The 27,011-nt window shown below is 56.2% G+C and overlaps 3 protein-coding genes and 1 non-coding gene across 12 annotated transcripts; 3 read left to right on the forward strand and 1 right to left on the reverse strand.

Moving 5' to 3' along the window:
* Nucleotides 1-7,495: 7,495 nt before the first annotated feature.
* TRNAS-GCU (transfer RNA serine (anticodon GCU)) lies at nt 7,496-7,577 on the reverse strand. Its single transcript has one exon. It is a non-coding gene; the product is annotated as a tRNA-Ser (tRNA).
* Nucleotides 7,578-8,038: 461 nt separating this feature from the next.
* LOC105469630 (beta-1,4-glucuronyltransferase 1) lies at nt 8,039-10,331 on the forward strand. The gene is made up of 2 exons (XM_011720937.2): nt 8,039-9,215; nt 9,465-10,331. Exons 1-2 carry the CDS (start codon nt 8,160-8,162, stop codon nt 9,654-9,656), a joined length of 1,248 nt encoding a protein of 415 aa, XP_011719239.1. The 5' UTR covers nt 8,039-8,159; the 3' UTR covers nt 9,657-10,331.
* Nucleotides 10,332-10,582: 251 nt separating this feature from the next.
* On the forward strand, nt 10,583-18,874 carry LOC105469629 (BRMS1 transcriptional repressor and anoikis regulator). Of its 5 annotated transcripts, none has more exons than XM_011720936.2 (10): nt 10,583-10,732; nt 13,503-13,648; nt 14,572-14,662; nt 14,863-14,990; nt 15,150-15,229; nt 15,326-15,422; nt 15,985-16,077; nt 17,411-17,475; nt 17,920-17,959; nt 18,318-18,874. In XM_011720936.2, exons 2-10 carry the CDS (start codon nt 13,510-13,512, stop codon nt 18,323-18,325), a joined length of 741 nt encoding a protein of 246 aa, XP_011719238.1. In that variant the 5' UTR covers nt 10,583-10,732; nt 13,503-13,509; the 3' UTR covers nt 18,326-18,874. The 5 variants fall into 5 exon arrangements, with proteins under 5 accessions (XP_011719238.1, XP_070930336.1, XP_070930337.1 ...); XM_071074234.1 differs by lacking the exon at nt 10,583-10,732 and adding an exon at nt 10,809-11,151 and having other exon boundaries at nt 18,318-18,457; XM_011720934.3 differs by lacking the exon at nt 10,583-10,732 and adding an exon at nt 11,812-12,970 and having other exon boundaries at nt 18,318-18,457.
* Nucleotides 18,875-19,100: 226 nt separating this feature from the next.
* On the forward strand, nt 19,101-24,142 carry LOC105469628 (Ras and Rab interactor 1). 5 transcript variants are annotated; one of them, XM_071074230.1, is made up of 10 exons: nt 19,101-19,542; nt 20,048-20,228; nt 20,331-20,445; nt 20,525-20,597; nt 20,709-20,800; nt 20,956-21,693; nt 21,986-22,291; nt 22,552-22,683; nt 22,800-22,951; nt 23,453-24,142. In XM_071074230.1, exons 3-10 carry the CDS (start codon nt 20,379-20,381, stop codon nt 23,927-23,929), a joined length of 2,037 nt encoding a protein of 678 aa, XP_070930331.1. In that variant the 5' UTR covers nt 19,101-19,542; nt 20,048-20,228; nt 20,331-20,378; the 3' UTR covers nt 23,930-24,142. The 5 variants fall into 5 exon arrangements, with proteins under 5 accessions (XP_070930331.1, XP_011719234.2, XP_070930332.1 ...); XM_011720932.3 differs by lacking the exon at nt 19,101-19,542 and adding an exon at nt 19,563-19,889; XM_071074231.1 differs by lacking the exon at nt 19,101-19,542 and adding an exon at nt 19,563-19,889 and having other exon boundaries at nt 20,734-20,800; nt 21,345-21,693.
* The last annotated feature ends 2,869 nt before the right edge of the window (nt 24,143-27,011 follow it).

The following is a 27,011-nucleotide window of genomic DNA, read 5'->3' on the forward strand; positions in this document are numbered from 1 at the left end:
TAGATGGCAGAAACCAGCCTGGAAAGGGGACTCGGGGTGGAATCTCAGGTGAGTCTTGTGTCTGGCTGGAGCTGTGGGAGGCAAGTGGGAGGAGCCCAGTGCCATGTGTCAGACGACAGCAGTAGAGTCGTGTGATGGTTACTTTTATTTGTCAAGTTGGCTAGGTCATGGCACCCAGACAGTTGATCAAACACCAAGTTTAGACATCATTATGAAGGTGTTTTTTTTTGAGACGGAGTCTCACTCAGTCGCCCAAGCTGGAGTGCTGTGGGCTATCTCGGCTCACTGCAAGCTCTGCCTCCCGGGTTCACGCCATTCTCCTGCCTCAGCCACCCAAGTAGCTGGGACTACAGGTGTCCGCCACCACCCTCAGCTAATTTTTTGTATTTTTAGTAGAGACAGGGTTTCACCGTGTTAGCCAGGATGGTCTCGATCTCCTGACCTCGTGATCCACCCGCCTCGGCCTCCCAAAGTGCTGGGATTACAGGTGTGAGCCACCGCACCCGGCCTATGATGGTGTTTTTATTTATTTTGTATTTATTTATTTTTGAGATGGAGTCTCTCTCTGTCGCCCAGGCTGGAGTGCAGTGGCATGATCTCGGCTCACTGCAACCTCTGCCTCCTGGGTTCAAGCAATTCTCTGCCTCAGACTTCCAAGTAGCTGGGATTACAGGCACCTACCACCACGCCTGGCTAATTTTTGTATTTTTAGTAGAGATGGGGTTTCACCATCTTGGCCAGGCTGGTCTTGAACTCCTGACCTCGTGATCTACCCACCTCGGCCTCTGAAAGTGCTGGGATTACGGGCAAGGGCCACCACACCCTATGAAGGCATTTTTTTTAAGAAAAAATTTACATTTAAATCAGTAGACTTTACTCAAAGTCTACCTTCTCTGAAGATGATTTCCTTCTCTGAAGGAGAAAACCCAGTTATTTTCTCTCTGCCCTCACACTCAATACAACACTTTGCTTCTGGTCACCAAACTTGGTGGGGATTCTTCCCCACACACCACCCAAGCAGCTCTCCAGTGGACACCAACAGAGTGTCCTATCATTCAATTCCATTCTGATATTATTTACCTGGAGATAGAGTCAGATCCCATGTGTTGAGGGCTCAGTCCCACATACCTGCCCCACTTCAGATGCCAATTGCACATAGTAGGTTGTTGCTTACACTTCTTTTTTTCTTTTGAGATGGAGTTTCACTCTGGTTGCCCAGGCTGGAGTGCAATGGCATGAACTTGGCTCACTGCAGCCTTCACCTCCTGGGTTCAAGCGATTCTCCTGCCTCAGCCTCCTGAGTAGCTAAGATTACAGACATCCACCACCACCCGGCTAATTTTCTGTATTTTTAGTAGAGACAGGGTTTCCCCATATTGGCCAGGTTGATCTTGAACTCCTGGTCTCAGGTGATCCGCCTGCCTCAGCCTCCCCAAAGTGCTGGGATTACAGGCATGAGCCACTGTACCCGGCCAGTTGCCTACACTTCTGACCAACCAGATATAAACCAAGCTCCCCTAACTCCTTCCCTGGGTTTAATTTGCTAGAGAGTTCCCCGAACTCAGGGAACCACTTATGTCTATCGGTTCATTATAAAGAATATTACAGGCCGGGCACGGTGGGTCACGCCTGTAATCCTAGCACTTTGGGAGGCCGAGGTGGGCGGATCACCTGAGGTCGTGAGTTCGCGACCAGCCTGACCAACATGGAGAAACCCCAACTCTACTAAAAATACAAAAATTAGCTGGGCGTGGTGGCACATGCCTGTAATCCCAGCTACTTGGGAGGCTGAGGCAGTAGAATCGGGAGGTGGAGGTTGCCATGAGCAGAGATAGCACCGTTGCACTCCAGCATGGGCAACAAGAGTAAAACTCCATCTCAAAAAAAAAAAAAAAGAATATTACAAAGCGTACAGATGAACGGCCAGGTGGAAGAGATGCACAGGGCAAGGTGTGAGGCGCAGGCTGCAGAGCTGCTGTACCGCCTCTGGACACACGACCCTCCGGGAACCTGCAGGTGTTCCGCTATCTGGAAGCTCTCCAAACCCTGTCCTTCTGGTGTTTCATTGAGCCTTTATTAAAGGGTCAGCATAATTGATAACATAATTGGCCACTGGTGATATACTCAATTTTCAGCCTGTCTCCTCCTCCCCAGAGGTCAGAGGGTGGGACTGAAAGTTCCAACTCTTTAATCACATGGTTGGTTCGTCTGGCAACCAGACCCATCCTGAGGCTATTTAAGAGTTCAGGAAGACTTGCATCACTAGAACAAAAGATGCTCCTATCGCCCAGGAAATTTCAAGGGATTTAGGAACTCTGTATTAGGAACTGGAGAGAGAGACCAAACACATATTTCTTTTTTTGTTGGTTTGTTTTTGAGATAGGGTCTTGTCTTGTGTCCAGGCTGGCGTGAAGTGGCACGATCACAGCTCACTGCAACCTTGAATTCCTGGGTTCAAGTGATCCTCCCACTTCACCTTCCTGAGTAGCTGGGTCTACTGGAGAACACCAACATACTTGGCTAATTTTTTAAAATTTTTGTAGAAATGGGGTCTCACCATGTTGCCCAGGTTGGTCTCAAACTCCTGGGCTCAAGCAATCCTCCCACCTCAATCTCCCAAAGTGCTGGGATTACAGGCATGAGCCACCATGCCCAGCCATGGCCATTTATTATATTACAATAGCACAACTTTCCATAATGTGGGTGAGTCTCATCTAATCAGTTGAAGGCCTTAAGGGAAACAGATAGAGGGAATTCTGCCTCTAGACTGCCTTTTATAGTGAGACAGAGTCTCACTTTGTCACCCAGGTTGGAGTACAGCGGTGCAATCACGGCTCACTGCAGCCTCGACTTCCTGGGCTCAAATTATCCTCCCACCTCAGTTTCCCGAGTAGCCGGGCACGCACCACCATTCCCGGCTAATTTTTTTTGTATTTTTGTAGAGACAGGGTTTCACCATGTTGCCCAGGTTGATCTCAAACTCCTGACCTCAAGCAATCCGCCCGCCCTGGCCTCCCAAAGTACTGGGATTACAGGCGTGAGCCACCGCTCCTGGCTTGACTGCCTTTTAACTTGAGCTGCAACATCCAATTCTCCCTAGGTTTCCAGCCTGCCCTGTGGAATTTGGACTTGCCAGTCCCCATAATCACATGAGCCAATTCCTCAAAATCAATCACTTACTCTCTCCTGCTCTCTCTCTTTCTGTCTGTCACACACACACACACACACACACACACGGTTGTTTCTCTGGAGAACGCTTAACACAAGTCTCCCTGGGGAGAGTCCAGGTATGCCCTGCCATCTGGCCTGTAGTAAGGGCATCAGCAGATCCCTCGTTATTGGTTATTAATGCCATTTTTTGTTTGTTTGTTTGAGATAAGGTCTCACTCTGGTAAGAGCCACCACACCTGGCTACACTGGTCTTTGAAACTCCCACTCCCCTCTCTGTCACAAACAGTCCCTCTTCCCAGCCAGGTGCCTCTACCCACAGTAGCAGCTTTCTGCCACCTTCTGGGCCTTCCATGTGGCTTTCCCTGATCTCGACACCTCACCAAGCCCCAGTCACCATTTTACAGTGTCCCCTTAGACTAGGGTCTCTGGGGACACTTCATAAGCATCTTATCTATTCATTCAACGAATATGTATTGATGACGCCTGCTGTGTGCCTAACACTGTAGTGGGGGACTGGGGGCAGATGAGCAGGCAAGTCTTCTTTGAGGTAATAAATGGGTATCGTGTGAGCACTGCAGATGAAACTCAAATGCTCAAAGGGCCACAGGCAGAGGCAGACAAGGAAGGGCAGGGCTGGGAGTTTGGCAAAGAGAAGACTGTTTGCCAAGTGGGGGCCACTCTGGTGCTGTGGCCCATTGTCACCCTGTGGGGATGCAGGCCAGCCACTGCCAGATCTTCTGAACTTAAAAATAAAAGATAGGCCTGGCTCAGTGGCTCATGCCTATAATCCCAGCACTTTGGGAGGCCAAGATGAGTGGATCTCTTGAGCCCAGGAGTTTGAGACCAACCTGGGCAACACAGCAAAACCTCATCTCTACAGACAAATACAAAAATGTAGCCAGGTGTGGTGGCACACACCTGTAGGCCCAACAACCCGGGAGGCTGAGGTGGGAGAATCACCTGAGCCCGGGAGGTTGAGGCTGCAATAGCCATGATGTGCCACTGCACTCCAGTCTGGGCACTGGAGTGAGACTCTGTCTCAAAAATACAATAAAATAAAATAATGAGTCACACATGGTGGCATACACCTGTAGTCCCAGCTACTTGGAAAGGTCCCAGCCCGGTAAGGCTGAGGCTGTGGTGAGCCATGATTGCACCACTGCACTCCAACCTGGGCTAGAGAGTGAGACACCATCTCAAAAAAATAAAATAAAAGGCAGAAAGATGGGTTGTACGTGAAATCCGATTCACCAAAGTTAACTACTACATGATTCAAACATTTTTCTTTTCTTATAGAGATGTGGGTCTCACTATGTTCACCAGGTTGGTCTTGAACTCTTGGCCTCAAGTGATCCCCCTGCCTTGGCCTCCCAAAGTGTTGGGATTACAGGCGTGAGCCACCGAGCCCAGCCCAAACCGATTTTTTTTTTTTTTTTTTTTGAGATAGAGTCTCTTTTGTGTCACCCAGGCTGGAGTGTAATGGTGCTATCTTGGCTCACTGCAACCTCTTCCTCAGTTTCAAGCGATTCTCCTGCCTCAGCCTCCAGAATAGCTGTGATTACAGGCACCCACGCCCAGCTAATTTTAGTATTTTTAGTAGAGATAGGGTTTCACCATGTTGGCCAGGCTGGTCTCAAACTCCTGACCTCGGATGATCCACCCGTCTTGGCCTCCCAAAATGCTGGGATTACAGGTGTGAGCCACTGTGCCCAGCCTCCTTAATGTTTTAAAATATCAGTTTGGGGCAGGGTGCAGTGGCTCACGCCTGTAATCCCAGCACTTTGGGAAGCCAAGGGGGGCAGATCACTTGAGGCCAGGAGTTTGAGACCAGCCTGGCCAACATGGTGAAACCCCATCTCTACTAAAAATACCAAAAAATTAGCCGGGCATGGTGGTGCTTACCTGTAATCTCAGCTACTCAGGAGGCTGAGGCAGGAGAATCACTTGAACCTAGGAGGCAGACACTACAGTGAGCTGAGATCGCGCCACTGCACTCTAGACTGGGTGACAGAGCCAGACTCTGTCTTAAAAAATAATAATAGGGCGGGGATGGGCATGATGGTTCACGCCTGTAATCCCAGCACTTTGGGAGGCGAACAGATCACCTGAGGTCAGGAATTCGAGGCCAGCCTGACCAACATGGAGAAACCCCGTGTCTACCAAAAATACAAAATTAGCTGGGTATAGTGGTGCATGCCTGTTATCCCAGTTACTCTAGAGGCTGAGGCAGGAGAATTGCTTGAACCCAGGAGGCAGAGGTTGCAGTGAGCTGAGATCGGGCCATTGCACGCCAGCCTGGGCAACAAGAGAGAAACTCCATCTCAAAATAATAATAATAATAATAAGGCTGGGCGCAGTGGCTCACACCTGTAATCCCAGCACTTTGGGAGGCCAAGGCGGGTGGATCACCTGAAGTTAGGAGTTCGAGACCAGCCAGGCTAACATGGTGAAACCCCATCTCTACTAAAAAATAATACAAAAAATTAGCCAGGCATGGTGGCACACGTCTGTAATCCCGGCTACTCAGGAGGCTGAAGCAGGAGAATCGCTTGAACCTAGGAGGCAGAGGTTGCAGTGAGCCAAGATTGCGTCATTGCACTCCAGCCTGGGCGAGAAGAGCAAAACTCTGTCTCAAATAACGGTAATAAAAAATAATATATAAAACACTGAGGAGGTCAAAGAAAATCCAAATGGTAGCATGTCTGGCTTCTGAGCCTCCCGTCTGCAAGGCCTGTGCTGAAAGGATCTGCACTTGCCTTTCTCCTCTTTACAGCCAAGGTCACCAGTGGAAACCCCCCAAGGACAATACCTGTGTCTCCTCCAAGGCCAATCCCTTCATGCCTAACACAGTCCCTGGCAGGGAGCAGGTACTCAGTGTGTGTTTTTGCACTAGGCTGCAAAATAAAGGTTTTCTGATCACTCTTCAACTCCACAACCGTGGCACCCTACTGCCTGTGGAATAGCGGGACAGACACTTTTTTTTTTTTTTTTTTTTTGAGACGGAGTCTCGCTCTGTCACCCAGGCTGGAGTGCGGTGGCCGGATCTCAGCTCACTGCACGCTCCGCCTCCCGGGTTCACGCCATTCTCCTGCCTCAGCCTCCCGAGTAGCTGGGACTACAGGCGCCCGCCACCTCGCCCGGCTAGTTTTTTGTATTTTTTAGTAGAGACGGGGTTTCACCGTGTTAGCCAGGATGGTCTCGATCTTCGTGATCCGCCCGTCTCGGCCTCCCAAAGTGCTGGGATTACAGGCGTGAGCCACCGCGCCCGGCCAAGACACTTTATCCTTATTTGAAGCCCTGCCCAGTCTGTCCTGACATCTCAAGATTCAGAGCACTCTGCCCTATAGGGGCCTCCCTGGATCAGCCTAAAAAGTTGAGTAATATACGGTAATTGATTTAGCAGTGGCAGTGTCTGCCCTTCCCACAGCTTCTCCTGTTCTAAAGAGTCCATAGATGAATTAATCCACAAATACTTATTAAGAGTGTGGTGGCCTGATATTGGAGTGTTCAAAGCCTTCTGCTTAAGAGTTTGTGTGTGGCCGGGCGCGGTGGCTCACACCTGTAATCCCAGCACTTTGGGAGGCCAAGGTAGGTGGATCAGAAGGTCAGGAGATCAAGACCATCCTGGCTAACATGGTGAAACTCCGTCTCTGCTAAAAATACAAAAAATTAGCCGGGCGTGCGGCAGGCGCTGGTACTCAGGAGGCTGAGGCAGGAGAATCGCTTAAGGCAGAGGTTGCAGTGAGCCGAGATTGCGCCACTGCACTCCAGCCTAGGCGACAGAGCAAGAATCTGCCTCAAAAAAAAAAAAAAAAAAGAGATTGTGTGTTGTGGTGGGGAGCGGGGCGTATGGACACAAGGTCTCCGCCCTGGGAGAAGTGCTGGGGAGTAGGACAAGTACCACTACTTCGGACGGGGAGGGCGATGCCTCCAATGCGGGCTTCCCTAATTCCTGCAGATCATACACTGGCCCCCAACTTCACACTGGCCAGAATCCCGGTTCTAGTCTTTTCCGTGCCACCAAACCCTGGGCCCTCCTCTTTCTAGAAGAAAACACCTTTGGCCTCTGCCCAGAGCTACAGATACCTGGAGTAGGAGCAGGCAGGAGATCCGTGGTGGATAAAGACCAGAGAGACTTGGGATCGAATTCCACTCTCACCCCCAGTTCAGTTTTCCTCAGCTTGCTGCTCCAAACAGGCAGGATGTGAAAATTAAGATTCCTTACCCCTCGCACCTCCAGTTGAGTTTTCTCCAGGTTGCTGCTCCAAACAGGTAGGATGTGAAAATTTAGATGCTTTTCTCACGCTGCTCTATAAAAGACGGCCGACGAGGATGGGATTCGAACCCACGCGTGCAAAGCACAATGGATTAGCAGTCCATCGCCTTAACCACTCGGCCACCTCGTCCTGTGTAACACCAATCTTTCCACATTCACTTATCTCTCATCTCCTCCGCACCTTCCAGGCATTACCACCTACATCGGAGCGCAGACCTCTTCCGACACGGGGAAACAAGAAGCCGCAGAAGGAAGGGAGCGTTTTGACTTCCTTTCAGCTGAGCCCACGCCATCCACCACGCTGCGGCCGAGCTCTGCCACGGTTTCCCTCCGAGTCCAGCCCAGCGCGCTGCTAGTTCAAGGCGCGCTTGGTCCAGGGTGCGCGCGCCGGCGGGGAGGGAGGGGAGTGCGTCCCGGGAAGCCGGCGGGGCCCGGGCGGGCGGGGCATCTGCACGGCGCGCGGCCGGGCGGCGGGGCTGTGGCTCCTCCTCCCTCGCAGGGGACGAGCCGACGCGCCGGGGGTTGGGGGCGGCAGCGGAGGGCGGCCGGCGGCGGGAGGCGGGAGGCGGGCGGGGCGGCGCGGCGCGCGGGGCTCGGCTGGCCTCGGCTCGCCTCGGCTGCGCTCGGCAGGCTGCGGTAAATCCGGGCTTGCGGCCGCTGGTGTAGTCTGTGGCCGGGTGGTCGTTGCTGCGCGCCCCGAGCCCCGACAGCCATGCAGATGTCCTACGCCATCAGGTGCGCCTTCTACCAGCTGCTGCTGGCCGCGCTCATGCTGGTGGCGATGCTGCAGCTGCTCTACCTGTCGCTGCTGTCCGGACTGCACGGACAGGAGGAGCAAGACCAATATTTTGAGTTCTTTCCCCCGTCCCCACGGTCCGTGGACCAGGTCAAGACGCAGCTTCGCACCGCGCTGGCCTCCGGAGGCGTACTGGACGCCAGCGGCGATTACCGCGTCTACAGGGGCCTGCTGAAGACCACCATGGAACCCAACGATGTGATCCTGGCCACGCACGCCAGCGTGGACAACCTGCTGCACCTGTCGGGTCTGCTGGAGCGCTGGGAGGGCCCACTGTCCGTGTCGGTGTTCGCGGCCACCAAGGAGGAGGCGCAGCTGGCCACGGTGCTGGCCTACGCGCTGAGCAGCCACTGCCCCGACATGCGCGCCAGGGTCGCCATGCACCTCGTGTGCCCCTCTCGTTACGAGGCAGCCGTGCCCGACCCCCGGGAGCCGGGGGAGTTTGCCTTGCTGCGGTCCTGCCAGGAGGTCTTTGACAAGCTAGCCAGGGTGGCCCAGCCCGGGATTAATTATGCGTTGGGCACCAATGTCTCCTACCCCAATAACCTGCTGAGGAATCTGGCTCGTGAGGGGGCCAACTATGCCCTGGTGATCGATGTGGACATGGTGCCCAGCGAGGGGCTGTGGAGAGGCCTGCGGGAAATGCTGGATCAGAGCAACCAGTGGGGCGGCACCGCGCTGGTGGTGCCTGCCTTCGAGATCCGACGAGCCCGCCGTATGCCCATGAACAAAAACGAGCTGGTGCAACTCTACCAGGTTGGCGAGGTGCGACCCTTCTATTATGGGTTGTGCACACCCTGCCAGGCACCCACCAACTATTCCCGCTGGGTCAACCTGCCGGAAGAGAGCTTGCTGCGGCCTGCCTACGTGGTACCTTGGCAGGACCCCTGGGAGCCATTCTACGTGGCAGGAGGCAAGGTGCCCACCTTCGACGAGCGCTTTCGGCAGTACGGCTTCAACAGAATCAGCCAGGTGCTCATAAGGGAGAGGGCAGGGGTAATGGGGCAGGAGGGGTGGTGGGATCAGGGAGTTATGAGGAGTGGCCCTGGATGGAGAGGAGGCAATGAAGCAGGAGGGATCACCGTTCGGGAGGTGGGTGGATGGTGTGGAAGATCCAGGATACTTCCAGAGGGGTGAGAGCGCTGGACTGTGGCTTTAGAGAAGTCAGTCTCAGCCCTGTCAGTGTCATCAAACTTTGCTGACCTGTCTTTCCTCCTACAGGCCTGCGAGCTGCATGTGGCGGGGTTTGATTTTGAGGTCCTGAACGAAGGTTTCTTGGTTCATAAGGGCTTCAAAGAAGCGTTGAAGTTCCATCCCCAAAAGGAGGCCGAAAATCAGCACAATAAGATCCTTTATCGCCAGTTCAAACAGGAGTTGAAGGCCAAGTACCCCAACTCTCCCCGACGCTGCTGAGCCCTTCCCTACCCTAGTCTGAGAAGTCAGCCTCTGGGCTCCTCAGGCCACCGTTTAGGCCTGACTGGGGTAAAAAATGTCGCTCCACTTTACAGAGGTAGCTGTGGTGTTGAAACACTGGACTTGAATATGGGGTGCTGGGATCGAGTCCTAGCTTTACCACTAACTAGCTGTGTGGCCTTGAGTAAATCCCGTTACCTCTCTGAGCCTCGGTTACCCTGTCTGTAAAAAGGGAGGTGAGAATACCTACCTCATGGAACTGTCGGGAGGCTCAGATGAGATGTTATATGTGAAAACATTCTGTAAGCTTCGTACAAATGTGAAGTATTAATATTATCGCAGTATTATTATTGTTATTATTATTGTTATTATTAACAATCTTGGGTGGGTAGTAGGAGAGCAAAAAGTATGAATGGGATGGAGCTAAGAAGTCTGAGTACTTAATGAAATGGACTTTTTGGAAAGAAATCAGATGAAGGCATAAACTTTAGTTCTTAGCTCTTGAACAGAAGCCTAAAATTCTTGGTTCTCTCAGGCCTTCGCCCTCAGGGGCTCTAGAGGAGGGAAGACTCTGCAGGCTCCATGGGTGACAGCCTGAGATCTGTCCCTTCAACAGGCTGGGCTGGGTATGTGCCTACCGATGACAATGTGTAAATAAATGCGTGTTCACACCCACAGCTGGCTCCGTTACTCTCCTGAGCTGGGGGTGGGGGGGTCGGGGCCGGCTTCTCCCCTTGCACGCCATGGGGAGGTGGCAGCGGACGAAGGGCGCCGTCTGCAAAGCACTGAAACAGCAGGCCCTTTTCTGCAGGCCAAAGGCCTGCGCGAATGTCGGCCAGTTACTATGGAGACCGGCCCGCGGTATCCCAGCATGCCTCGGGACCAAACTGTCCAATTGTGAGCACCCCCGACGGTCGCCTCCTGATGACGCACACGGAAGCACCGATAGGCTCTGCCTCCCGGAGAAAAGGGAGCCGCGCAGCGCCTGCGGGAGACCGGCGCTGCTGCCGGTACCGGCAACCACGGGCACCTCTCAGGGAATCTCGGTCTTGAGGCCAGAGGCCCCAGTCCCCGCGGTGCGTATCGCCATGCATGGCTTTTGGTTCGGCCTCTCCGGTTAGTCGAGCAGGGCCGGCACAATCTCCTCCTCCCAGGCCGAAGCAGAGATTTAACTGGCCTGATGCGTGCTGGGCTGCGGGCTAGCCAGCGATGTTCCTGCCCGCTCCCGCACATCTAGAAGCGAGCGGGAGGCCCCCTGGGCACCGCGGAGAAGCTGGGTTGACCTCTGCGAGAATGAGGAGGGCCTGCCTTCCCTAGGGGCGTGCCCCGGAGGAGCTGCCATTCTGAAAAGCTAAATTGCCTGTGTACAGCGCTTTACAATGTGCTTTTCCATCCCTTATACCACCGCGCTTTACAATGTCCTTTTCCATCCCTTACCACCTGCGAGCTCCTCAACACTCAGAGCAGGAATGGTTATCCGCTTTTTGCACCCGGGGTAAGATGGGAAGATTGTGACTTAACTCACTTATAATCAGAACCAGCTGGAGGAGAGAAAGGTTTCTGGAAGAGATAGATTTAAGCTGCGTCTTATAAAGTGAATATACTAACAGTGAAGAGGCATTGCAAGTGTTGGGAACTGAGGCTTGATAACGGGAAAGATGAAGCTGGTTTAGAGAGCCGAGCTTTTCAAGTCAGGTGCAGATCATTAGTGAAATTGTTGAGGAATATGACTAAACGCTCACCTAGGCCAGGCTTATTATACACAACTTGAACTGGTGTCAAGGAAAGTTTGCTACCATCACAGGGACCTGGGACTACCGAAAAGTAAAAGCTAATGTCTGCCTCACAAAATTTTTTTGTTGTTGTTAAATTTGTATTTGCAAATCCTCCAGTCATCAAGTGAACCAGTACTGTGCTAGGTAAATAAGGTACGTGTGCAGCCCCTGCCCTAGTGAGGCTCATAGACTGATTGGGGGAACAGACATGAGAATAGGCAAATAGATACAAACAAAGCTTCCTGGAGGGAGTGGTGTCTGCAGTGTACTAAAGGACTACAAGCAGTGTCCAGAGAAGTTGAAAGAACACAATAAAATAGAAGCCTGCAGGGGGCTGAGAGATTATCTGCTGAGAGGACTGTTTTCATCCTCTTAGGTGATCTCTTGGCAGTACTTGGCACTATCAGTACAATTACTACTTGGCAGTACTTGGCTTTCTTCTGAAATTCTCTTTCTCCACGACTTCGGGTTTTGCCTCCTCCTTTGTAGGGGTCTCCTCATCTGCCCCTTTGGTAACCCTGGGAGTTCCATTATGGGCGTCTTCTGATTGCACACATTCTCCCTTGCTAGTCGCACCGTCTCCTGTGGCATGAAGAACTTGCTGTATGCTGACGACCAAATCTCTGCAGCTCAGATTTCTCACTGAGACTTAGACCCATGTGCCCCCAGCTGCTTTCCTTCTCTTATTTCTGGGTCTTTGCTACTAACTCTACCTGGAATATTCCCTCAGTAAGTGCAGCTCACCCAGCTGGTCCATCTTTGGAAGCCTCCCTGCTGCATCGGGCTCCAGGTCCTGGTTATATACTCCTCCCTCATGCCCCTGGTCTTAACTCTCCTCATATCATGGTTATAGTGTGCTCCTTTGCCCCTCTCTCCCAGGAACTTGTAAACTCGGTGAGGTCAAAGACAGTCACACTTGGGGCCCCTGCATACCATAGCGTCTGACAGTACCCAGTATATGTTAGATGTTCAATACATGTTAGATGAGTCAGTAAAAGAAGGAATGCTTACCAGTGTTCAATGTTGCCGAGCAGACAATTAAAATAAGCACTGAAAAATATTGGCATTAGCCACAAGGAAGTCACTGGTTAATGCTACGGGATCAGTTTCAGCTGAGATTGATGACATTGAACGACTGGGAGGTCAAAGTAGGAACAGCCAGTGTTCATGAGACCTTGAAAAGCGTAACTGTGAAGTGGCAAACGGAGCAGTCAGGTGGAATGGGTGAAGTTTTGTGTTTCTGTGTTTTGTTAATGCTAGAAAATACCCAGGCACATCTAAAGTTTCATGGGAAGGAGGTTGCTAAGAGGGAGAAGCTGAAGACACAGAAAAGAGAGGGGAACACTGACGACCCGCGGTCCAAGAGGAGGCAGAAGGAGATGGGATTTGACCCAGAGCACAGTGAAAGACAAGGAGATTGTAGCGTTATCTGGAAGAGAAGCCGAGGGCATTATAGGCAGAAGGAACAGCTGAGGCAGAGGGCAGAAGGTGGAAGTGCAGGCACTAGCCATTATATGGTGGGATGAAGTTGCTGGACCGGTAGGTCAAGTCCAGTCTGGTAAAGACCTTGAAAGCCCCAGTTAGGAATTTAAGTCCAGTTCAGGTGTGGTGGCGGGTGCCTGTAGTCCCAGCTACTCGGGAGGCTGAGGCAAGAGAATTGCTTCAACCCGGGAGGCAGAGGTTGCAATGAGCCGAGATCGTGCCACTGCACTCCAGCCTGTCAACAGAGCGAGACTCCATCTCAAAAAGAAATTTAGGTCCAGTCCATAGGCAGTGGAGAGTGCCCCCTGGGCCTTTCCTTTCTGTGGATCACAGCCTTGGCCAGTATTCCCAGGATTAGGATCACCAGTGACATCCAAGAGCAGGAGCATTTCCACAGCTCCCAGGCTTCTGTGAGAGGTGCAGACGGCCATTTGCACCCTTGTCACCCAGTATGTGCTCAAGGTGTGGCCAGGCCAGTCACTTCCCTGGCTTTCCCCATCTGGGATCAGGTTGGGTTCAGCTTCCTGCTGCCTCTTTCCCCCTCTGAGCTGTGGGCAGCCATAAGTGATAGCTCCATTCCTTCTCCCAGAGTCCGGATGCCCATCCAGCCTCCAAGCAAAGACACAGAAGAGATGGAAGCAGAGGGTGATTCCGCCACTGAGATGAATGGGGAGGAGGAAGAGAGTGAGGAGGAGCGGAGCGGCAGCCAGACAGAGTCAGAAGAGGAGAGCTCCGGTGAGCCCCTACACAAACACACACACACACACACAGCCCCCACACACAAGCATGCACATACATGCACATACAGCCCCTAGACACAAGCATACTCACACACAGCCTCTGCCACAAGCACACACACACAGCTTCTACACACAAGCATGCACATGCACACACAGCCCCTTCACACAAGCACCTACACACAGCCCCTACACACAAGCACATGCACACGCACACACAGCCCCTATACACAAGCACATGCACATGCACACACAGCCCCTACACACAAGCACGCACGCACACACACAGCTTCTACACACAAGCATGCACACATACAGAGCCTCTACACACAAGCACGCACACACACAGAGCCTCTACACACAAGCACACACACACACACAGCCCCTTCACACAAGCACGCATGCACACACACACAGCCTCTACACACGAGCACCCACACACACACACAGCCTCTACACACGAGCACACACGCACACAGCCCCTTCACACGAGCACGCACGCACACACACATAGCCCCTACACACGAGCACACATGCACACACACAGCCCCTACACACGAGCACACGTGCACACACACAGCCCCTACACACAAGCACGCATACACACACACACAGCCCCTACACACGAGCACACATGCACACACAGCCCCTACACACGAGCACACATGCACACACAGCCCCTACACACGAGCACGCATGCACACACACAGCCCCTACACACAAGCACGTGCGCACACACAGCCCCTACACACAAGCACGCACACACACACACACAGCCCCTACACACAAGCACGCATACAAACACACAGCCCCTTCACACAAGGACGCATGCACACACACACACATGAAGGACGCACATGCACACATGTGGGTACCCACCACCCCTCCCCAGAGCTAGCCCTTACTGGCCTCTTGTCCCAGAGATGGACGATGAGGACTATGAGCGGCGCCGCAGCGAGTGTGTCAGTGAGATGCTGGACCTAGAAAAGCAGTTCTCGGAGCTAAAGGAGAAGTGAGCATGGGGACACCTTGGGCTGGGTCTGCGAGGAGCTGGGATGAGGAGGTGGTGGGCCTGGTACTGGGCAGGCGTGGTTGGTGCCCAGGAAGTACACGCCTAACACAGGGCTTGCTGTGGAATGGGTGCTGGGTATGTGTTTGCCCAAGAGCAATAGGTGAGCAAATGGGTGCACGGCTGCCTTTTTTACCACCCAGGTTGTTCAGGGAACGACTGAGTCAGCTGCGGTTGCGGCTGGAGGAAGTGGGGGCTGAGAGAGCCCCTGAATACACGGAGCCCCTTGGGGGGCTGCAGCAGAGCCTCAAGATTCGCATTCAGGTGGCAGGTCTGTGGGTGGTTCTGTGCCTTTTTCTCCTCCCAGAACCCATGGCACCCTGTCCCCTTCCTCTCTTGTTCCTCCCTGGCCTCACCCTTTGCTTTCAGCCCTCCTGTGTGGGCACCAGGCTCCCCAGCCAAGCAGGGCCCCTCCTTCCTTTCTCTGCAGGGATCTACAAGGGGTTCTGTCTGGATGTGATCAGGAATAAGTACGAATGTGAGCTGCAGGGAGCCAAACAGCACCTGGAGGTGGGCTTGATTGGGCACACTGGGGACAAGGCAGGGCGCAAGGCCTGAAGTGAGCTCTCCCCATCTGTCCTGCTGAGCTATTGCCCCCTCTTCCAGAGTGAGAAGCTGCTGCTCTATGACACACTGCAGGGGGAGCTGCAGGAGCGGATCCAGAGGCTGGAGGAGGACCGCCAGAGCCTGGACCTCAGCTCTGGTGAGCGCGAGAGCCCGGGCACCCCGGCCCTGGGCTTGGCTCTGTCAACGCCCACCCCTTTCTAGACTTCAGATGTCCTGAAGTCAAGGGGACAGTCAGAGGACCTGCCTCTTGGGGTCAGTGTGAGGACTGAAGGAAACCAGGCCTGGAAAGGGCCTGGCACACAGTAGGGGCTCGGGCAGAGTGGGTCTCCCTGCCCTCTTCTGCCCCTGCTCTTTCCAAAACAGGTATCAGTGTGACATGCAGTCCCATGCAATAGCTCTAGTCCCCTCCACGTTCATAGTACCTGTGTTCATGTGGAGTCCTGGGGTGGCAGGAATTGTCATCATCCCACTGTCCACTAAACAGATGAGGCTCACAGAAGTGCAGCGGCCTCTTCCCGGGGTTGTGCAGCTGTGCGGGCAGGACCTGAACAGCCCTAAGGGGCTTCCTACCCCAAGCCCAGGGTTGTGATGGGGCAGGGGATATGAGGCCAGGCTGGCCCATGGTGGGGGCAGAGGCTACAGAAGAGAGAGTGTCCTGTGGGCCAGCACCCCAGTTCTAACTCTGGGTCTGGGGGCAGAATGGTGGGACGACAAACTGCACGCCAGAGGCAGCTCCAGGTCTTGGGACTCCCTGCCGCCCAGCAAGAGGAAGAAGGCACCTCTGGTTTCTGGTATCCTTTCACCCAAGGTGGCCTAAAAGGTGGCAGGATGTTAGGGTCACCTCCAGACCTGGGGGAGAGGTTTGGAGGGGACATGGAGGACAGTCGCACTAGATGCACTTGTGGTTGCTTGGTGTCATGTGACCATGTCCAGGCAAATCCAGCTGTCAGCAATTTCTTACAGGGTCTTGGGTCTCTCTGGGCTATGTGGACCCTAGGAAAACAGAAACGGGCTAGGCTCAGTGGCTCACATCTATAGTCCCAGCACTTTGGGAGGCCAAGGCAGGTAGATTGCTTGAGCCCAGGAGTTCATTTCGAGACCACCTTGGGCAACATGGTGAAACCCGTCTCTAGAAAAAATAGCAAAAATTAGCCAGGTGTGGCGGTGTGCATCTATAGTCCCAGCTACTCTGAAGGCTGAGGCAAGAGAATTGCTTGAGCCTGAGAGATCAAGGCTGCAGCGAGCCATGATGTGCCACTGCACTCGAGCCTGAGTGAGGTTTGGCCTTTGAGGACTTTCCATCTCCTGGGGTTGTCTGAGCGGGTCCCCAGCTCTCCCTGGGGAGCCTTTGCTCATATCCCACCCTCCTCTTGGAAGTCCTGCCTGTCCTGACTGTCCAGGGCTCATCTCAAACGTTACCTCCTCTGTGAGGCCTCTCCGGTCTTACTCCAGTGCCTATGGCTTCACTCTCCTGTGTGTTCCTGTGCCCTACCATGGGGTGCCCACATCCCAGAGGGCACCAGCTGCCTCCGCCCCTCCCTAGGCAGGGTTAGCTTAAGCTTAGTCCAGGGCCTGCTGTGCTTTCATCTGTCCTGGCAGAGCTGAGTCCTCCTCTGCCCCTGAGGGCATTCCTGCAGCAGCCAGCCTTAGTCATTATGGCCACCTGGTGCTGGAGAGCAGGCCCAGGCAGGGAGGGAGGAATCTGGAAGGCCGTGACTTGAGCGAATGAGAGGTGAAGGCATGGAGACATCAGGTAGGGAGCACTGTGGGGAAGGGAAGTTGTCTCTGAAGGGAGAAGCCCTGCGTCTGTCTTTGGATCGGGGAAGGGGCCAGGTCAGGGCTGTGCTGCAGGGTGAGATGGGATGGGCCTCAGCCAGCTGACCTCAAGACGAGGTGAGGGTGAGCAAGGGATGGGGAACAACACTTGGTGTCCTCCATGGACTTGGTTCCAGGAGGACCCTGGAACTGGGGGGAGAAGAGGTAGGAGGTGGAACCTGAGCTCGGACCCAGATCCTCAGCTCCCACTTCATGCTGTCTGCTGTACCCCCACTCCTGAATGTCAGGTGGGTGGCCCTGCCCTCGTCACCTGCCGCCTCCACTGGGCTTCCTTGACCCCCACCACAGGCCCATACATCGTGTACATGCTTCAAGAGATCGACATCCTGGAGGACTGGACGGCCATCAAAAAGGTGGGGCCGCTGCTGCCCATGTGCCCTGCCCCACCTCAGGGCCCCCCACCCTGGCAGCAGCTCTGCCATCTGCAGGCCTGGGAGTTCTCTGCTCACCAAGGCTCCCCCATCTTCAGCCCAGGGTCCCTGGATCGCAGTTGGCTCACAAGTCCTCTTGCTCAAGGCGGCCCTGGGAGAAGGGATTTCTAGTCTGTGTCAGCCCCTTCCTGTTCCAGGGCAGGTTTTGATGGGGTGGGAGGGGGGAGGGGGGCAGGGAGGCGGGAGAGCCGTTGAGCTGGCCAGCGGTCAGGAGCATGGGAGCTCTGGCTTGGGGGGCCCTATGTTCCTGGCCCTGGGGGCATAGCACTAAGGCAGCAGCCCACACGCCACAGAGGTGGGAGGTGGGGCAGGGATTGCCAGGCTGTAGGTGGGCTCTCAGGGGGGCTTTTCTTCTCATCCACCCAGGCTAGGGCAGCTGTGTCCCCTCAGAAGAGAAAATCGGATGGTAAGAACTATGGCTGTTGTACGGCCTCCCCTGCCCGCCTTGCCATCACCTTCCCTCAGCTCAGCCTCCAGGAAGGAGCCCAGAGAGAGGCTGTGGCTGTGTCAGAATCAGTGGCCCAAGAAAGTTAGGATGGTCTAGATTTGAGGGGCTTGTGGGAGTTTGAGGAGCAGGAACCAGGATGGGGCTGGGGAATCCTGGGTTGATGGAGCTCCCACTCAGGAGGGGTCAGGGAGGGCCGTGGAGCTGCCCAGGAGGCCTGTCCTGGGCCAGCCCAAAGTCACTCCGCTCAGTAAGTGGCTGCCCCCCTCCTTTCAGCTTCCTCACTGGTGACAGTTTTCTCCTTCCCACATACGCACAGGACCGTGACCCTGCTGTTCAGAGCCAGGGGGACCCTCAGAGCAGCTGGCACCGCACCCAGGATTCTCATCTTCCTGCTGCAGACAGGCAGACCCACAGGCCCTCAGGGTCTGCCCAGCCAGACTCCTGTGGTGCTGCTGGGCCCTCCCACTCCGCTGGCACTGGCCTGGACTCCTCCTCTGCCCTCCTCGAGGCCTGCACAGCTGTGGCTGTGGAGCCGACCTGGCCAGGCAAGGCTGCTCTCTCCATCCCTGAGCCGCCTGCCACCTCCTGCTCCTGAAGATCCGCCTCTTGGGGCTCCCCTGACAGAGAAGACAGCTGAAGTCAAAGCCACATCCTCTTGCTGACCTTGGATGCAGGCTCTCCGGCCTCAGGGCCAGGGAGCCAGGCCCCACTGTGCAGGAACTCTGAGTCAGACGTGATATCTAGGGGGGCTGTCCACCCTGGCTGGGGCTGGAGGCAAGATGCCAGGCCCCCCAGGTTTTCTCAGGGCAGTTCTTGGTGTCTGCCTCTCAGATTTCAAGGACTAGAATTAAAACCTTTCCTGGGATTCTGGTGTGCCCTGTGTATGTGTGATTTACCTTGCAAGAGAATCAGGGCTTCTGTGGGGAGCACCTGAACCAGGCTGACTTCTGAGGTGCCTGCAGATTGCCACTCCTTGCACTGCCCAGCAGAGGCTGGAGCACTGTGCGTGGGGCCACACTGGGGAGGGGGAGGTGGGCGCTGGGCTGCCTGGCACTGGGCAGAGAACATATGGCGCCAGCGGAGTGCCTCGGGTGGGGAGGATGGGTGCGTGTGCTTGAAGCCTGGGTCATGTCTGCACCTGTCCCAGTTGCCTGGCAGATTGGCAAGGCAGGCTGGCAGAGCCTGCATGCGTAGGAGGCAGCCGGCAGCAGCACCATGTGCTAACGACCTCACAGCCAGACTCCCCCTGGTTAGTGCTGAGTGTCAGAACCACCCCCAGAACCTCAGTTAAGCAAATAGGTTGGTTTCCATGGAGACGTGGCATATTTTCTCCATGGCAACCTAAAATCCTAAAACCCATGTTCAGGAATGAGTCATCTATGGACAGTAGAGGGTGCTCTCCCACAAGGCTGACCTGAGGCCAGGGGCAGATGAGCAACTGACCACAGACCCAGAGGTGCCCCCAGAGTGTGGCTGGGGCCTGCGGGGACTGAGTCGGCCGTTTAACCACTTCCCGCCCACCTGTGCAATTTGAGGAGCTGGTGAGGCTGCAGGAGGCCCTGTGTGGAGGTGGCACCCCCCAGCTGGGGCCCTCAGAGCAGGGCTAGCACGGAGGGGATCCCTGACCCCCGAAGCAGGGTCCAGAACAGAGGAGGCAGGCACTGGCCAGGCGGGGTGGACACACAAGAGTTAACAGGCGGGTGTGACAGGCGGACCGCCCTCAGGAAGTGTTACTCACTGGGGATGTGCGTGCCTTGCCTTGGGGTTGGATTCTCTTCCTGAAGCCGAAGGAGCTCCCAGCCATGGAAAGCCCTGGAGAGTCAGGCACGGGCCATCCGGGAGCCCCCAGCCCATCCAGCTTCACTCCTGGGCACCTGGAGACAGAAAAGTTAGTGAAGTTGGCAGGGCAGCCAGGTGGGGCAGGGAGGGGCTGCGAGAAGAGGGTCTATCTGGGGACGGAGAAGGTGGGAAACCTGGGAGCGGGGAAGAGGAGAGCAAGGGTCCCAGCCCCTGGCTCCCTGCTCAGATCTGGATGCCCGCCCTCAGGCCAGCCCAGGACCCACTATATGACGTGCCCAATGCCAGCGGCGGGCAGGCAGGCGGGCCACAGCGGCCGGGACGCGTTGTGAGCCTGCGGGAGCGCCTGCTGCTCACCCGGCCTGTGTGGCTGCAGCTGCAAGCCAACGCAGCCGCGGCACTGCACGTGCTGAGGACCGAGCCCCCGGGGGTGAGTCTTGCCCCCAACCTCCAGGGACTGGCCAGCCAGGGGTGGGAGGGAGAAGGGTGGGATGCCAAGGTCCTGAGCTGCCTGAGCCCTATCCACTTGCAGACGTTCCTCGTGCGGAAATCTAACACCCGACAGTGCCAGGCCCTGTGCATGCGACTGCCCGAAGCCAGCGGCCCCTCCTTCGTCTCCAGCCACTACATCCTGGAGAGCCCTGGCGGTGAGGGGCTGGCCTGGCAGGAAGGGGCTGGAAGGAGGGAGGTTCCCTAGAGAAGCACCTCACTTCCCTCCTCTCTCAGGCGTCTCCTTGGAGGGCTCGGAGCTCATGTTCCCAGACCTAGTCCAGCTCATCTGTGCCTACTGCCACACCCGGTGAGTCTGCCTGCAGGGTGCCCGGTGTCCACGGGCCCTGCTCCTTGGGACAGCCCATCCTCCCCACCCCCTTCGGCCCTCACTCCCTTCTGCTCCCCTCTCTGGCCTCAGGGACATCCTTCTCCTCCCGCTGCAGCTCCCCAGAGCCATCCACCGTGCAGCCACCCACAAAGAGCTGGAGGCCATCTCCCATCTGGGCATTGGTAAGAGCTCCTTGCCACCCATTGCACAGATGAAAAAGCTGAGGCTGAGGGGAGGAGAAGGCTCGCAGCACACGGCCCGAAGCCCATGCCTTTCCTTGGTTGGGAAACTTCCCCTAACCAATCCTGGAGGCCCCAGTTGGTTTCTTGTTCCCTAGAGTTCTGGAGCTCCTCCCTCAACATCAAGGCTCAGCGGGGCCCGGCTGGAGGCCCAGTGTTGCCCCAGCTGAAGGCCCGGTCCCCTCAAGAGCTGGACCAGGGCACCGGAGCCGCCTTGTGCTTCTTCAACCCCCTGTTCCCGGGGGACCTGGGGCCCACCAAGCGGGAGAAATTCAAGAGAAGCTTCAAAGTGCGCGTGTCCACAGAGACTTCCAGCCCCCTGTCTCCACCTGCCGTGCCGCCTCCCCCCGTCCCTGTGTTGCCAGGGGCAGTCCCCAGCCAGACAGAGCGGCTGCCCCCTTGCCAGTTGCTGCGGAGGGAGAGTTCAGTGGGGTACCGCGTGCCAGCAGGCGGTGACCCTAGCCTTCCGCCTATGCCCTCCCTCCAGGAGGTGGACTGCGGCTCCCCCAGCAGCTCCGAGGAGGAGGGGGCGCCAGGGTCCCTGGGGAGCCCAGCGACCTCACCCCACCTGGGCCGCCGGCGGCCTCTGCTTCGGTCCATGAGTGCCGCCTTCTGCTCCCTACTGGCGCCGGAGCGGCAGGTGGGCCGGGCCGCGGCGGCACTGATGCAGGACCGACACACAGCCGCAGGCCAGCTGGTGCAGGACCTACTGACCCAGGTGCGGGCCGGGCCTGAGCCCCAGGAGCTGCAGGGCATCCGTCAGGCACTGAGCCGGGCCCGGGCCATGCTGAGCGTGGAGCTGGGCCCTGAGAAGCTGCTGCCGCCTAAAAGGCTGGGTGAGGCTCCGTCTCTCCATAGCTCCAGCACTGCCCCATCCGACCCTCTGCTCCCCTCCACAGCACCAGCCTGTCTGATTCTGTTCTGCTGCTTTACAAACCCACCCTGTCTTACCACTGTTCGAGAGAGTTCCATCCTCTCTCTCCCCAAACTCTTCTGTCTCACCCAGGCTACCTCCTCCTGCTTTCCTTGCCTCTCCTCCCCGATTCTACCCCTGCTCCCTTCTCTCCTGGCCTCTGTCCCCCATCTCCCCAGTCTTCCCCTGACCCCTCCCTGCCCCTCCTCTGGCAGAACATGTCCTGGAGAAGTCATTGCATCGCTCTGTGCTCAAGCCTCTCCGGCCCATCCTGGCAGCCCGCGTGCGGCGCCGGCTTGTCGCAGACGGCTCCCTGGGCTGCCTAGCTGAGGGCCTCCGCCTGGCCCGGGCCCAGGGTCCCGGAGCTTTTGGGTCCCACCTGAGCCTGCCCTCCCCAGTAGAGATGGAGCAGGTGCGCCAGAAGTTGCTGCAGCTGCTCCGCACCTACTCACCCAGCGCCCAGGTGAAGCGGCTCCTGCAGGCCTGCAAGCTGCTCTACATGGCCCTGAGGACCCAGGAGGGTATGTCTCTGCCACCACCTCACCCTGCCCTGCCCCTCTGAGTTGGAGGTGGGACCCCCAGTGGCAGGTCCCCAGGACCCTGGAATGGCCCTGCGGGAGAGAATGAGCCCACCCTCCCATCTTGCAGATTGCGAAACTGAGGCCCAGAGAGCAGTGCGTTCTCTCCGAAGCCCTGCCATGGTTGCTAGGCCATGGGGAGGGGTCACTGCCTAAAGCAAGGACTGCACCTGAAGCTTCTTCCTCTCACCATGTCCCCACAGGGGAGGACGCGGGTGCTGACGAGTTCCTGCCTCTGCTGAGCCTCGTCTTGGCCCACTGTGACCTTCCTGAGCTGCTGCTGGAGGCCGAGTACATGTCAGAGCTGCTGGAGCCCAGCCTGCTCACTGGAGAGGGTGAGGGACCCCCACCCACTTCCCTGCCTGGGTGGGCCCTGAATAAGCAGGGAAGGGGAGAGGGGATGGGTGCCCCACACCCAGCCTGAGCCGTGTTCTTCCACCCTGTGTCCCAGGTGGCTACTACCTGACCAGCCTGTCTGCCAGCCTGGCCTTGCTGAGTGGCCTGGGTCAGGCCCACACCCTCCCACTGAGTCCCTCGCAGGAGCTACGGCGCTCCCTCAGCCTCTGGGAGCAGCGCCGCCTGCCTGCCACCCACTGCTTCCAGGTAACAGGCCCTCCACCGTGTCCTCAGAGCCAGACACCATCCCCGCCTTTCACCTTCCTGTCCTTGGTGAAGAGTCCAGACTCTGTAGCCAGATCCTGGGTTCTAATCCCAGCTCTGCCACTGGGTTGTGGGGACTTGGGCAAGTTACTTAACTACTTTGTGCCTCAGTTTTCTCATCAGTACAATGGGGTAATAGGACCTACCTTGTGGGGTTGAGGTAAAGATTAAATGAGTTAATGCAGGAGAGTACCTGGGGCACAAAGTGTGCACTATCAAAGCTTCGTCTCAGGCTTGTGAGCTCCCCACTGGGCTGTCCTGCACCTTCAGCTGTGGCCCACAAGCCGACCCCTGGAGCTCACAGAGCTTTTGCCACTTGGTTCTCCCACTGGATTTCCACCTCCCCACCCTGTCCCTGCACAGCCCACACTGGTCCCTCAGCTTTGGAGCCAGATGCATGCCAGTCAGGGCTGAGTACTTGTTTTTGCTTCTCCTCCTGCATAGCACCTCCTCCGAGTAGCCTATCAGGATCCCAGCAGTGGCTGCACCTCCAAGACCCTGGCCGTGCCCCCAGAGGCCTCGATCGCCACCCTGAACCAGCTCTGTGCCACCAAGTTCCGAGTGACGCAGCCCAACACTTTTGGCCTCTTCCTGTACAAGGACCAGGGCTACCACCGCCTGCCCCCTGGAGCCCTGGCCCACAGGCTGCCCACCACTGGCTACCTTGTCTACCGCCGGGCAGAGTGGCCTGAGACCCAGGAGGCTGCAACAGAGGAGGAGGGCAGAGGGCAGTCAGAGGCAAGGAGCAGAGGGGAGGAGCAAGGGTGCCAGGGAGATGAGGACGCTGGGGTCAAAGCCAGCCCCAGGGACACTCGGGAAGAGTCTGACACAACTGCTGAAGGGGGCCAGGGTCGAGCCCGTGAAGGCCCTGCTCAGCCAGGGGAGCCAGAGGCAGAGGGAAGCCGGGCAGCAGAGGAGTAGCTTGAAGTGGCCAGAAGGGTCGTTTGGGGCAGGAGACCTTGCGCCTGCTGAGAAGTCCTTTTAGCGCCAGCAGCCCCACCCAGGGCCCTGTCCAGTGTCTGCCACCACCTTTGTCTGATACTTGTCTCCAGGGAAGCTGAGGGAACTGCCACATCTGAGGAACTGGAATAAAGATGAGGGGGCTCGGGGGACCCCCAGACTGTGTGCCCAAGGCCCCTTGCCTCTTGTTCTTCTCACCCAGCTGAGGGTGAGCCAGCCTGCAATGGGGAGTGTGCCAAGTGGGGGCGAATCTGATGGATGCCCAACCTCTGACATGGGGAGGGTAACGGTCTCGGCTCCTTTTACCCTTCCCCCCATGGGCGTGACTGAGTCAGGGCTCCACCCCAGTAGCCCCCACCAGGCTGAGACTTCCAGACCCTAAAAGGTTCCAATGGCTCCTAGGTGTCGGGAGGATTTAGAAAGGCCACGGAACAGCAGCAAAGGCTCAGAGCCCACCCCTGTCCTGGACACCCGAAGGACCTGCACCTGCAAGCATCAGTACTCTCATCTGTAAAGTGGGGACACTATTGCTGCCCTGCTCGGTTCCCAGAAGTGTTTCAGTGATCAAAATGGGTGATTTTGCACAAGCAGAGCTCATGGCAGAAAGGGAGGGAGAGAGCTGGGCTGCTAACTCTCTCCTGGAATCTACTCTCTGCCAGACAGGGCTCCCACCTGCTGACACCTAGTTCAAGGAGGTTATTCCCCCGGAAATCAGGCCCTGGGGAGAAAGTACCCAAGTTACAGTCTCTCCCCAAGATTTGGAGTCCTCCCAGGCCCTCCAGCATCTCTGGGGAGATACACCAGCTGGCAGATAAGCTTTCAGAATGGAGAGGGGGCTCAGAAACCATGCTCTCTGCACTAAACTCTTGGCCGTCACAAAAGCTTTACCTGGCCGTGGCTTGTTGGGCCCACTGAGGTTCAGGAAAGTGACTCCCAGGATGTCATACAGCAAGTCCTTACAGGCTCCCCCACGCAAACCAGGGCAGCAGGTTCCAACTCCACCCTCCATTCTAAGTCACCCACAAAGGCCAGGGCAGCCCCCAAGGAAGCCCAGAGCAGGTAGCAAATCCAAACAAGGAAAAGTGCCGACGACCAACCACGAGGGGGCGTGCATGGCCAGGGAAGCTGCCGAGAGGGAAGCTGGCCACACAATGCTCACGGTACCCAGAGGTGCGGGCGCCTCCAAGGTTGTAGCAGCACACGGGGTCCCTGGCAGCGTCAGGCAACCTGGGGACAGCGCAGGGACCGAGGCTGCTGGCCCCCAGGTCCCTTAGGTTCTGGGGTCTGGGTAAGGCCAGCCTCTCGTGGGCCATCCCCAGGAAGGAAGGAATTGTCCCCCCGTGGAGGACGACCCCAGAGGTTCTCTCCTCAGGCACTGAGCACAGAGGGACATCAGCCCACATGTCAGACATGACAACTGGGAGGTAGAAATTGTGGACATTGGCTTTTTGGGTTTTTTTGTTTGTTTGTTTGTTTGTTTGTGATGGAGTTTTGCTCTGTCGCTCTGGCTAGAGTGCAGTGGTATGATCTTGGCTCACAGCAACCTCCGCCTCCCGGTTCAAATGATGCTTCTGCCTCAGCCTCCCAAGTAGCTGGGACTACAGATGTGCACCACCACACCTGGCTAATTTTTGTATTATTAGTAGAGATGGGGTTTCCCCATGTTGGCCAGGCTGGTCTCAAACTCCTGACCTTAGGTGATCCACCCACCTTGGCCTCCCAAAGTGCTGGGATTACAGGCATGAGCTATCGCACCCAGCCAGTCACTGGCTTTCAGATGAGCAGTCCAGATACAGCCCAGTTGCAGGGCTCCCAAATTTGTCACTAGGCCAACAGCAGCTCTTCTCTTCCCACTTCCATGCCCTCCCAAGCTTCTCGCTGACAGGAAGTGTCCCGTTAGCTCTTCTGTCCTCCCTCCCTGTTTCACCACTCACCCCTAGTGCCTCGCACAGTCCAATGCTGAGCACAAATGCCATAGGCGCTCAATAAATATTGTTCACGGATTGGAGTTTGATAACTAGGAGTGAGGGACAGTGAGGCAGAAACCTGGGGAGTATAAGGGAGGGCTGGGTACTGGGAATCAAACACAGGATGTGTCAAGGTCAGTCCCAGAGGAAGGACGTGGAATGTTTGTAGAGGGTGCTCATAGGATCCCAGGGGCCGGATGTACAGCTGGTCTCCTGCGAATGAGGCTCTGGGGCCTCTGCAAGCCCTTCCCACCCTTGCCAGGCTCAGCATGACCTGACCCCCTCCCTGCCCTCGCCAGTGATGGAGCACCACAGGGGGCTGCTGCTGCCTGGGTCTTGTGGTTTTTCTTCTCAAGAAACTCTGGGCTGTGCCTGGTGGGTCACTCCTGTAATCCCAGCACTTTGGGAGGCCGAGGCGGGTGGATCATCTGAGGTCAGGAGTTCGAGACCAGCCTGGCCAGCATGGTGAAAACCCGTCTGTACTAAAAATACAAAAATTAGCCAGGCGTGGTGGCACGCACCTGTAGTCCCAGCTACCCTGTAGCCCAGCTACTGGGGAGGCTGAGGCAAGAGAATTGCTTGAACCTGGGAGGTGGAGCTTGCAGTGACCTGAGATCACACCATTGCACTCTACCCTGGGCAACAGAGCAAGAGTCCTTCTCAAAAAAAATAAATAAAAAACACAATAAAAATAAAAAAATAAAAAAACTAATTGGTCAGGGGTCCAGGCCAAATCAGCAGCATCAGCAAGGTCATGATCCTGGGGCAGAGCCTCCAGGCAAGGCAGACGATGATAGGCCAGTGTAAGACCAGTCTCACTAGCCCCATTTTACAGATGAGAAAACTCAGACTTGCTCAGGGAAAGTGCCTTGTTACAGGGCAAAGGATTCAGACACCAGGTTCTGCAGTCCTTCAAAGCAGAAGGGCTGATTTATTTGTCCACTCAGCACATTTATCAAATGTCCGTTATAGGCTGGGTGAGGTGGCTCAGGCCTATAATCCTAGCACTCTGGGAGGCCGAGGTAGGCAGATCACCTAAGGTCAGGAGTTCAAGACCAGCCTGGCCAACATGGTGA

The sequence above is a fragment of the Macaca nemestrina genome, chromosome 12, assembly GCF_043159975.1.
Source record: "Macaca nemestrina isolate mMacNem1 chromosome 12, mMacNem.hap1, whole genome shotgun sequence".
In the NCBI taxonomy this organism is placed as follows: Eukaryota; Metazoa; Chordata; class Mammalia; order Primates; family Cercopithecidae; genus Macaca; species Macaca nemestrina.

Excerpts from the sequence above, each read along its gene's own strand:
- LOC105469628 (XM_011720932.3), top strand. The coding sequence starts at position 19,804 with ATGGAAAGCCCTGGAGAGTCAGGCACGGGCCATCCGGGAGCCCCCAGC. Across the intron at positions 19,890-20,047 it reads GGGCACCTGGAGACAGAAAA|GCCAGCCCAGGACCCACTAT; the intron begins GTTAGTGAAGTT and ends GCCCGCCCTCAG. Across the intron at positions 20,229-20,330 it reads TGAGGACCGAGCCCCCGGGG|ACGTTCCTCGTGCGGAAATC; the intron begins GTGAGTCTTGCC and ends ATCCACTTGCAG.
- LOC105469629 (XM_071074234.1), top strand. The coding sequence starts at position 11,036 with ATGTGCTTTTCCATCCCTTATACCACCGCGCTTTACAATGTCCTTTTC. Across the intron at positions 14,663-14,862 it reads TTCTCGGAGCTAAAGGAGAA|GTTGTTCAGGGAACGACTGA; the intron begins GTGAGCATGGGG and ends TTTACCACCCAG. Across the intron at positions 17,476-17,919 it reads ACTGGACGGCCATCAAAAAG|GCTAGGGCAGCTGTGTCCCC; the intron begins GTGGGGCCGCTG and ends TCATCCACCCAG.
- LOC105469630 (XM_011720937.2), top strand. The coding sequence starts at position 8,160 with ATGCAGATGTCCTACGCCATCAGGTGCGCCTTCTACCAGCTGCTGCTG. Across the intron at positions 9,216-9,464 it reads GCTTCAACAGAATCAGCCAG|GCCTGCGAGCTGCATGTGGC; the intron begins GTGCTCATAAGG and ends TTCCTCCTACAG.